Source organism: Carcharhinus amblyrhynchos, chromosome 10 (assembly GCF_965287045.1).
Source record: "Carcharhinus amblyrhynchos chromosome 10, sCarAmb.v2.hapA, whole genome shotgun sequence".
NCBI lineage: Eukaryota > Metazoa > Chordata > Chondrichthyes > Carcharhiniformes > Carcharhinidae > Carcharhinus > Carcharhinus amblyrhynchos.
The window spans coordinates 37,320,854-37,332,913 of record NC_137333.1 but is presented as its reverse complement, the minus strand read 5'-3'; the positions used below and the strand labels follow the sequence as shown (position 1 = coordinate 37,332,913).

At 42.6% G+C, this 12,060-nt stretch overlaps 1 protein-coding gene across 1 annotated transcript in view; it reads right to left on the bottom strand.

Annotated features, from left to right (window-relative positions):
* Positions 1–12,060, bottom strand: part of nalf1b (NALCN channel auxiliary factor 1b) — an 828,435-nt gene that overhangs the window by 5,991 nt on the left and 810,384 nt on the right. The window contains exon 2 of the mRNA XM_080197870.1: positions 1,191–1,362. Coding sequence (XP_080053996.1) covers positions 1,191–1,362 — 172 coding nt within the window. The remainder of the gene's footprint in view (positions 1–1,190; positions 1,363–12,060) is intronic.

Here is a 12,060-nt window from a genome sequence, read left to right as displayed (position 1 = left end):
CAGAACAGATCCCTGGGGCACTCCACTGGTGACCAACCTCCATGCAGAAAAAGATCCATCTACAACCACTCTTCGCCTTCTGCAGGCAAGCCAGTTCTGGATCCACAAAGCAATGTCCCCTTGGATCCCATGCCTCCTCACTTTTTCAATAAGCCTTGCATGGGGCACCTTATCGAATGCCTTGCTAAAGTCCACATATACCACATCTACCGTTTCCCCTTCGTCGATGTGTTTAGTCACATCTTCAAAAAACTCAACCAGGCTCGTAAGGCACGATCTGCCTTTGACAAAGCCGTGCTGACTACTATTGAGCATACTACACTTCTCCAAATGTTCATAAATCCTGCCTCTCAGGATCTTCTCCATCAACTTACCAACCACTGAGGTTAGACTCACCGGTTGAAAATTTCCTGGGCTATCTCTACTCTTTCTCTTGAATAGACGAAATAAATCTGCAATCCTCCAATTCTCCGGAACCTCTCCCGTCTCCATCGATGACGCAAAGATCATCGCCAGAGGCTCTGTAATTGCTTACCTCACCTCCCACAGTAGCCTGGGGTACATCCCATCCGGTCCCAGCGACTTATCTAACTTGATGCTTTCCAAAAGCTCCAACACAACCTCTTTCTTAATGTCCACATACTCAAGCTTTTCAGTCTGCCGCAAGCCTGCACTACAACCACCAAGATCCTTTTCTACCGTGAATACTGAAGTAAAGTATTCATTGAGCACCTCTGCTATTTCTACCGGTTCTGTACAAACTTTCCCACCATCACATTTTATAGGTCCTATTCCTTCACATCTCATTCTTTTGCTCTTCACATACATCACCCACTCTCTTTTATAGTCAGCTAAAAGCAAGTCAGAGGATGGTGTAAGATTTCCATATTCTCACCCGCACTCCCTATTCCCTTCATTGAAATGTTCTACACAGTGTGGCATGACAATTCAGACCCTAACACCAACAACTGATGACTTCCTCATGACATGCTAATATTATTGTTAGACTCCTGTGGAATTCATGTCAATAAACTACGGATAGAAAGGTAGGGTATTTTCTCTGATGTATTATTACATGATCTGCAATATCTATAGAACAAGTATTTCCAATTGCAGCATGCAACTAACCTTAAAGCCTAGTGCTGCAGTATTTCTCCATCAAGCGTTACGCTTCAAATCAAATTACTTACCTGTGCAAAGGAAACTTGGCAATCCACCATAGACAAGATCCTCATTGTCAGGTAAAACAAACGGACACCTGGTCTGGACCTCCAAACAGTATTGTTTGCAAGGAATTCTGGAACTACAATGAAATTGTGTGGCCTCAAAATATTGGGAACACAGCCAGGCTTTGTAGACGATCTGCAAAGGAAAGACATGGAGTGAGTGTGAGTGGAATCAAATGCATTCATTAAAGTAAATTAACTGTCATTAGAAGGAATAAAATGGGTTACATATGACAATTAAGTGACTCAAAACTGTAAACAAATCAGGTTAAAAGTTTGTATATCTGTCACGATTTGCTGACACTGACACAACAACTGTAGCACCTATGTGAATTAGGCTCACTTTGCACAAAGTGCAAATATATTGGGGGTGATCTTACTGGAATTTAGCAGATTAGTTGTTCTAGTGAGAAAAGGTTGGTTTTCTCTCCAGATCTTATTGCACTTGTCAAATAGAAACAGGGGGGCATGTTTCACAACGTCATGTGGGGAAGGGGGGGTGGGGGATGGGGGGTGGGCAGGGTGGTGGATATGAGCCCTAAAGCTGCCAGCAAAGCTCAGCTGCACTGAAATCATAATTCCAGGTTTAAAGGGTGTCCCAATGAGACTGAGAGTGAACCTCCCCCCTACCCCCCTTCCCCAGCCAACCACAGATGTTTCAAGGGCTCCCTCCCATCCTCCACCCTGATCAAAGCCAACATGGTGCCAGCCTGTGCCAGAGGGCAGTCCAGGAACATTGCCAGGGAACTGCCTGGCCATGTCCCTCTCCTCTGGGGGCGAAACTCATCTCTACTTCCCTGGGAGGATCCCCATGATGGGTCCATGTCTGACTGAACATGTTGTAAACTATGATGTCACATCTGCGCAGTTTGAAGATACTGCAGGAGGTTAATATATGGTGAGGGGGCATGTTAATTAAACTCAAATCCATTACAATTTACTGGAATCATGTTCACGTCCACAACGACACCAGTGTGGGACGGCAAAAAATTGGAAGTCACGCTCTTGCTGGTGAGACCCATGACTTTCAGGTTTCGCTGCATCTTGAGCCGCTGCCGGCAACCTTGTGGAAAGCAAGTGTGGGCTCAAGTTCCGCCCATTGTAATTGTCACCAATATTTAAACCCAATCTGACACTGGAGCAAAGCAGAGTGAACTTCCCTGGAATAGAGAGTGTTAATGGAGGTTTTGTGGCAGTGGTAATATCCCTACTTCAGGGTCAGAAGTCCTGGATTTATGGCCCTCATCAGGACTTGTTGCCATGGAAGGAATGCTCATGACATGGTTCAGTGGGCTAATAATCAGCCTGGGAATCCTCCTATCATCTCCCCCCTATTCCCCAAATGGCAGAAAATGTATGAAGATGTGATAAAAAAGATTACATTTAATTCTGTACTCCTTAACACCCAATTTACAGTTCCAGTTGAGTGTTGTTAAAGACAATTACACTGAATGTGTAGAGTGTGACTGTGATGCCAGCATCCTGATCATTACAAAGAAAGTTTTTTGTTATTAACCTTTGAATGATTTCTCAAACAATTTTGCTGCATTTGTTATTAAATGAGGAAGATTTCAAATGCATTTCACATCACAATACCACATAAATGTGAAGTGTAACTATACTGTTAAAGAGGCAACAGGGAACACTGGAGTTAAATTTGTACAAGCGTGAAAACATTTTATCCCATTTACACTGGTATCCATTACACTCAAATGTAAAGCCCTAAACTGAAATGTCTGCTTCATGAATTTATCTTTTCACTATTTCTTTATTATTATATCACTAATTTTCTCAGCCAATTTTCATTCTGCTTCTCCCTCTCTTGAAGGTATTGATTCCTCATTGGATTCCACAAAAACCGGTAAACCCTAGTTATCTCATTCAAGTGAGCCTCATGCATGAATCTCAACAGTGGGTTTTAGCAAACTATTCCACCAGAGCCTGATGTGACCCTGCCGTGATGCCTGTACGTGTTTATGATCTGTGGCAGTCATTGGATTGTGATCAGCATCAAGAATGCCCATTGATTTTCCCTAATGTTTGGAGCTGAGGGAACTTTTACTGTCTCTTGCTCTTCTCTAGCAGTGATGCTCCTTGCTTTTCCTGGCCCACAAACAGTGCTGTAAAGGGCTTTAACTCTTCCACACTTGCAGTCCTTGCAATTGCACCCCTCACAAACTGCATTAGTTGCAGAATTTCCAAGATTCAAGAAATTCAGCCAGCCAGGGTTAACCCTGAAAGATAACCCTAATGCTGCCTCACAGAGCCAGGGACCTGGGTTTAATTCTGCCTTCGGATCGCTGTCTGTGTGGAGTTTGCACATTCTCACTGTGTCGGTGTGGGTTTCCTCTGGATGCTCCGGTGTCTTCCCACAGTCCAAAGGTATGCAGGCTAGGTTGATTGACTATGCTAAATTGACCTTCGTATCAGATGATTAGTAGGGTAAATATGTAGGGTAAGGGGAATAGGGCCCTGGTGGGATTGTGGTCAGTGCAGACTCGCTGGGCTAAATGGTCGCCTTTTGCACTGTAGGGATTCTATAATTCTACGATTCTATAATAAATAGGTTGGACATGAATCAGAATTTGGCAAATTTATGATTTTCACTTCTCACTTGACCCAAAGTTGTCAGTTTTGTTGGAGGTTAAAATTTCAAAATGGCAGCAGTATAATCACACAAAGACTGCCAGCTGTATTTCCACGGAAACAGTGTCATCCCTTGGGTTACCATCCAGTTGGTATTGGGTTGAAGACCCACTGCAAAGAATTGAGCACACATGGTGAGAAGCTTCTTCCAGATCTGAATGTCCCTCCTTCTCACGAGAAACACTACTTGACCTGTCAATTATTTTGTCCCCTCCATGCCATTCTGGAATTATCTGAGGAATGTGTCTCTCAGATCCAAAGATGACAATCCAGGATTTAGGCTGCTTAGGCATTCATAGGTAATACTTATGCTATTGAGCCTTCTGTCACTGCCTCCTCTAGGAATGGAAGAACTTGCATACAATAATCCTCTGATAAACCATTGTATGCATCTTAATCACCAACATGCAACTACAAAAATTCTAAAATGGAGTCAGATTTACCTCAAATTCTTTAATTGATCCTAAGACTATAAGACCATTAGACATAGGAGCAGAATTAGGTCACTCAGCCCATTGAGTCTGCTCCGCCATTCAATCATCTCATTTTTCTCATCCCCATTCTCCTGCCTTTTCCCAATAACTCCTGATCCCCTTATTGATCAAGAACTTATCTCTATCTTAAAGACACTCAATGACCTAGCCTCCACAGCCTTCTGCGGCAGAGATTTCCACAGATTCACCACTCTCTGGCTGAAGAAATTCCTCCTCATCTCTGTTTTAAAGCATCATCCCTTTAGCCTGAGGTTGTGCCCTCTGGTTCTAGTTTTTCCTACTAGTGGAAACATCCTTTCCATGTTCACTCTGTCCAGCTCATAGTATCCTGTAAGTTTCAGTAAGATCCCCCCTCATCCTTCTAAACTCCAATGAGTACAGACCCAGAGTCCTCAAGTGTTCCTCAAATGACAAGCTCTTCATTCCAGGAGTCATTCTTGTGAACCTGTTCTGGACCCTTTCCAAGGTCAGTTAATTGCTCCTTAGATATGGCCCAAAACTGCTCACAATACTCCATATGGGGTCTGACCAGAGCCTTATACAGCCTCAGGAGTACATCCCTGCTCTCGTATTCTAGCTAGCCCTCTCGACATGGATGCTAACGTTGCATTTACCTTCCGAACTGCCGACTGAACTTGCAATCAACCTTAAGAGAATCTTGAACAAGGACTCCCAAGTCACTTTGCGTTTCTGATTTCCTAAGCGTTTTCCCATTTAGAATATAGAATACATCTTCATTCCTCCTTCCAATGCATGGCCTCACACTTTTCCACATTGTATTCCATCTACCACTTTTTTGCCCACTCTCCTAAACTGTCCAAGTCCTTCTGCAGCCCCCTACTTCCTCAATATTACCTGTCCCACTACATATCTCTGTATCATCTGTAAGTTTAGCAATTCCTTCAGTTCCTTCTTCTGAATTGTTAATGTTAGTCCTTCACTTATTCTAACAAGCTCAGGGGAATTGTCATAGGGAAGCCCATTGTGGCACTAACAAGGCTTTAGGAAAGAAAAGATAGCATTGCCACAAATTGTCCAGAAATTACCCAGTGATGACAAAAGGAAACTCAAAGCATAATAGTGGAGAAATAGTGTCAAAAATATATTTTGTTACTTAATTGTGTCAACCCGATCTGCCATCTTCAATGATTTATGTGCCAATATGCCCCCAAATTCCTCTGTTCCTGCACTCCCTTTAGAATTGCTCTGTTCTTTTAGTGCACGTTCTAAGTACAGCTCATCCATTAGTCATTCTGGAGCCTGCCTGAGTACAAGAAAGTAACTTACGGAACAAAATGAAGTCATGATCCAACAGTAATATTGCAATGAAATTATCACTTGTTTCCATCTCTATTTTATTAGCAACTGGAAACACTTGAACATTGCAAGTTGGTACCAACTATAACAGATATTCACTCAGTTATCTGGCTCAGAGTCAGTGCTATTAGGGTGAAATTGGTCTTGGGAAAAACACTAATCCAGCAGTAATGAATCAGCAGTACTTGCTTCTCCAAGAACAGATATTTCTTTTTTCACTGAAATTTATTTACCAATTCACTCTTGTCCATTTTGTGCTTTTGCCAATGGCAAATTTCACCATTATTGTGTTCCTGCAAATAATTACACAAGAAGAAGTAGAATAGGTAGACAACCTTAATGGCCTGTTTGACCCAAAGTTGAGTTTCAAACCCCACATCCTGCCTCATTACTTGATCACCTCCATACATCTCTGTAATCTTGCCCATCTTCACCCTAGCTTCACTATATTTTCATCTCCTGAGCTTCAGCCTCTCCAGTGATAACATTGCCACTCCTCCAGAGCTCCTCAAGTCTTCACACTTATAATCTCTGTCTTCACTAGCTTTTTCTGTTTCTCTGTGCGCTGGAGCACTCCCCTTGTCCTGATTTAAAAATCCATGATTGTTCTTCCTCTATCCTACTTCTGCAACCATCACTAGTACTATTCCTAGGTCAATCAATTTAATCCTGGTGCTGGGGAAGCTCCTAGGAACTATAGATGGGATCTTTTGGTCCCACCTGCCATAGGAATTGTAGTGGTTGTGGTGGAAAATTTGTCAGACCAGCAAAATGTCCATTAACATCAGGCAGGAATGGGACCAAAAAATCTTGTCCTATAATTCGGGACAAAATTAATAGTCACTTGGGCAAATGTGGGAAAAACCGGCATGGGTTTCTTATCGACAAATTGTGTTTAATTAAATTGCCTGAGTTTTTTTAATAAGGCAATAGAGAGGGCTAATGAGGGGAATGTATTGGATCTGATATTTATGGAGTGCCAAAAGGCATTTGATAAACTGGCGAACAAAGACTTGTGAGCAAGAGCTCCTGGATTAAATGTGAAAGTAGCAATATGGATGTGAAACAGAAAGTAGTGATTAATAATTGTTTTTCGGACAGGAGGCAGATTTATAGTGGAGTTCCCCAAGGGTTGGTGTTAAGACCCCTGCTTTTCCTGGTACTAATGACCTCGTGGTACAAGGCACTATTTAAACATTTGTGGCTGATATGAAACTTGGAAGTATTGTGAACTGTGTAAAGGATAATTTAAAACTTCAAAAGGACACAGACAGGTTGGTGGTTTGCTCAGACATGTGGCAGATGAAGTTTAACGCAAAGAAGTGTGAAGTGATTCATTTTGGTAGGAAGACCATAGAGAGATAATATAAAGGGTACAATTCTAAAGGGAATGCAGGAGCAGACAAATTTGGGGGCGTATTGGCACATAAATCATTGAAGATGGCAGATCGGGTTGACAGAATTAACTAACAAAATATATTGTACCTTGAGCTTTATCAATAAAAGGATAGGATACAAGAGCCAAGAAAGTTACATTAAATAAAAACCAAAAATGACGGAAGAACTCAGTGGGTCTGGAAGCATTGATGGAAAAAGAAACAGATTAATGTTTCAAGTCCAAAATGACACTTCTTAAGAACCGGAATGGTAGAATGGTGATGAGTTTAATGCTGTTGCAACAGAGGGAAGGGAATCAGGTGGTGTAAAATGGAAGGGCAGGGATAGATTGGAGTGGTAGTGGGGAGAATAAATACCAAAGATGTCATGGAACAAAAAGCAAAGAGGGTGATAATGTTAGTAGTAAAGCAATAGTTTAGAGGAGATGTTAAAGGTGGAATGAGTGCCTGACAGTTTGAGGGAGGCAGGATCAATTAGGCATTCATGAGAAAATTGGATTATTAAATGAAATGAAGAATGTTCAAGCTACAGGGAGAAAACAAAAGGGTGGAACTAGGTGATTTGCTCCCTTAAGAGATCTAGCCCAGACACAATGGGCTGAGTAGCCTCCTTCTATGCTGTAACCATTCTATGATTCTCAACTCTTACTCTTCAATTATAGCTTTAATATGCATCCATCCTCCTTGCCCTCCACCATAATTGACGTTGTCTTTAGTCAACTTACTCCTCTGCTCTGGAATATTGTTTCTAAGTCTTTCCAAATTGCCACATCTTTCCTGATCACCTTCATAATCTAATTCATCTCCATCTTTCGTCATTGCTCCTAATTGCCTCATTAATTCCCATTCAGTGACTAAACTCATCCTTACAATTGGCATTGAGTATTTTACTCTATTTAAAACACTTTTGTTATAATTAATTGCTGAGCAAACAAAATCCTACAGGAAACCTGACTATGGGCCATATCCTTTCTTCCATATTTGAAAATGAGAAGAAAATGTACAAATCCCAGCAGTAAGGAATCCAGTAACTTCTGGGATTTAAAAAATTAAAAATAAAAGATAGATTAACAAGGAGTAAAGAAAACTTAAACACAAGATTACAGTTACACAGTTAGAATTAGACTTACAAAACATTCCTTGCAAAAACTCACTACATGGTCAGACCCACAAGTAAATTCCATCCAGGCAATACTCTCTGATGGATGTTTAAGAATAAAAATCCAGTAATATTACCCAAGACAAAGCTGCTGTCACACCTTAACTCTCTTTTAATCTGCTGCGGAAATCCAAGACTTCAGAGCAAGACTGCTTTTTGTAGCCGAAGACATTGCTGGCTTGACTGGATGGCTGATTCAATCTGTGCCTTCTCCCAGTCCATAGCTGTTCTAGGAGATCTTCCTTACACAGCCAACACAAATCAATGCAGTATCTTGCCTTAACTATCACTTCCCCTTTTTATCTATGGTTTAATTGTCCTCAGCACTTGTTGCATTTACCTTTTTCAAAATATAAAAATCTTTCATGTCTTCCTTCAGCATCCGCTTTGAGATCAAATAAAATGTAGCCAACTTCTCTTGTTTATTTACATAACCCTTATAAATTGTAAAGGTTTCTTACTCCTCTTTGAAATTTAACAGCGGAAAACAGGTCCCAATGTATCTCCTAATGCAAATTTCTAAACCTAGCTTATTTACTTATAAAACACCCCACCAGAAAATCTCATTACAAATGCATGTACCTAGCACCTTTACTCTTTCATGTCTTAAATCTTCCAGACAAACGGCTAGGATTCTCCCAAAGAATTCTAAGTCCCAATGTGTGGGAAAATGGGAATAAATCCCACTGGTATTTTTAGTGTGATTTCCAGGATGAATCTCCAAACACTCTGTGCAAAACAGAATGCCTCAGGTTGATTCACTCTGGAAATTTGGAGTGGAGCCTATTCCTGCCCAAGAGCCCAACAGCATAGCGCTGAGTGGGCCACTGCACATGCACTGATCTGTCAGAGCAGAGATCGGCACATGCTCAGTGTACCTCTGTTGCTGGCCTTCAGATCGCCAGTCAGCCCGATCGCTGGCCAGCCTCATAAACCCCATTGATAGCCTTCCGACACCCACCACCAAGTGATTGCTGGCATCTCAGACCTTCCTGATCGAGCCCCAGTCCCCTCTTAACCTCTCCCAACAGTCTTGACCCTCCCCCTCGATCCCACTAACCAGCTCCGCTGACCCTTCCAGCCAGCCCTAATCTCCCCCTCACAACCCCGAACCCCCTGCAGCCCTGATACTGCTACCCTGATGGCCAGCCCCAATACCTCTGATTCTCTCCCTCCCCACCGATCCTCCCCGCCACAATCACCCCCTCAATTGACCCTGCTCCCCAGTAAGCCCCATCCCTTGTCACTGCCTGATGCCGGGTGGGCAATGCCAATTTGCCCCTTGGATAGTGCCAGGTTGCCAGACACACACACACACACATAGCCTTCTTCACAGAATAATGCAATATTCCAATATTCCCCAAAATATTTAAAAAATACATCCATTCTCACACTTTAAAAGTGAAAATTGTTTCTTTAGAAACTTTAAGACTTCAAAAAACCACTCACGCATGACTGTTTCAATGATGCTTTGATAACTACAAAAACTGTTCTATTGGATTTCATTTTTCCAATGATTCTCAGTAATTGTAATTAAACAGATTAACGTGTGGATAGATTCATTTCAATCAAAAGTTAAATGTGGACAATTACAGTGGAAAATCATTCGACCTGGAGTTAGTTTTGTAAGTGAGGATTCGCCTATAACTCAGAAGCCTGAATTATTTACCAAGTGATAAAATGAATTTACCGCATAAGGTCACAATATTTTCTGTAAAAGCATTGCAGGTTTTTAAAAAAGGGAAAATTATCTTGAGCTTTTCTTAGTATTTTAAAAAACGTTTGGTGGAATTTTTCTTGAATTGCACTAAGTTTATGGCAGGCATGGAAAAATACATTTTTCTAGCTGGCTGCGCTGACTGGTTTATGCGCTATATTTTCTTCTTCATTTCATTAATAATGTGCGCATCGGAAACATGACAGATTGCTGATGAGCAGGCTCAGATTTGCTCTCCACATCATGAACTCAGAGGTTCCTCACACTGGATGTCATAGTTCAAGGTGAGCAGGGTGAGTACTAATGCCCTTTAAAAGAGGACAGATACCCAGTGCCACAAGAGGATGAACGATTTCCAGTTCCACCAAGGTAAGTCATTCTTTTCATTCCTCTCAACTCACACATTCACAAACCAACCTCAGGGACATAGGGAATGGCTATCAGCTGCACTCCTCAGATTGCAAAGCACCATAGTAGAGCTTGTTTGCCTTCAAACAGAGTGATGATACCAGCATGCCAAGCATCAAGGGCAACACTGACAGGGTGGTGGCCATGGTGGTGACCATGGTTCAGGACATTGGTCTGGCATTGTAGGAGCTGGACTCCATTGCTGAGATACTTGATGGCATCCATCAGTGCCAACATGAGAGGGGACAGGGCATCTTTAACTCACTCCACTGTCCCTTCTCCTCAAGGAGTTAGCCAGGGGCCCTCATGTACTCATAGGGAAGAGAGTCAGAAGCTACACACCTCAGGGTCATCCACCCAGGGTGTTCAGCCTATCCAAATCCCCTTTTACTGTAACAGTTTCAGCTCCACAGGCCTTGGAGGAGCTGCTGACAGAACACTGTACCCCCGGGAGCCCTCCAGAGAACACTGGCCAAGTCAATCACAAACAAAGCAGAATAGTCAGCAGGCTGTCTCCACCTCCACTGTGGAAGTCAGGGAAAATTAAGACTGGGTTAAGAAGGTTGACAAAATGTATTTGCACAGCATGGGCATGGGTGTTAATCACATGTACATAATGTTCACGATCGCAAATAAACTCCAAAGAATATTTCCTTGTTATGATGAGCAGCGTTCATGTCATTCAAATGTGAAACCTTGGTTTCTGCACAAGATGAATGTGAGTGTCTCAGTCTGGGGCCTCTTCACTGTGCAGTGTGTGACCAATGAAGAAAAGTAATTGTCCAGCTTACAGATTGTTGAGATTTTCCATCGATATCAGTGACTTGACATATCACTGATATCACTGATGTCTTTGCTGTCACAGAACCATGGGCTGAGTTTGGGCATTTAGTCTGCGTGCTCTCAGCATCTTTGAAGTGAGGCTGGCTCCCCATCTCTTCAGTCCTTGTGTCCAGTCCTGAAGGGGCAGGTGATGAAGACTGTCAAAGGATCAGCTGTTGCTTAAGTATCACCACTGCATCTCCATTATAGGATCCTCTTCACAGTATGTGTCTGCTGAACTCAGATAAACAGGAGCCAGATGTTCACAGATGCAATGTGAGGATGTCAGGAGTGTCCTCACTGTGTCTCGCCATCATCCTTCAAAAATCCTGCTGCTATTAGGGCATCAAGAGCACCCATGTCTCATCTGGCCAGTGCAATGGCCCCATTGCTGGCATCATCACCTTCCAGGATCTTATTATCCTCATCCCCTTTGACACTTTCCTATCAGAGGAGATGTGCAGTTTTTCCAACTCATCCTCAGCCAGGTCCTCCCCCTCTTGCAGTGCCAGGTTGTGTTGCATGCAGCGAGCTACAGTGATGTGTGACACTGGGTGTTGTACTGCAATGCTCTGCCAGACCTGTTGATGTACCAGGACCTCATTTTCAAGATGCCAATCTGTCTTCCACCTTAAAGTCCAGGTTGCAGAATGAGTCTTGTTATAGGGGTGTTTGAGGGGAGAAAAGCTCTGGAGAGTTTGGCTGTACGTTTATGCTGCTTGAATGGGCAGAAATTATTCCTTAACCCACCACCCCCAGCTCCACCCACACTGGAGCCCTTGACCTGGCACTGCACTGAAAGCCAGTCTAGAATAAGCGACTTGCCTTTGCCCTCTACTACTGAATGTGCAGCATCTCTTCCTTGGTCCAAGGG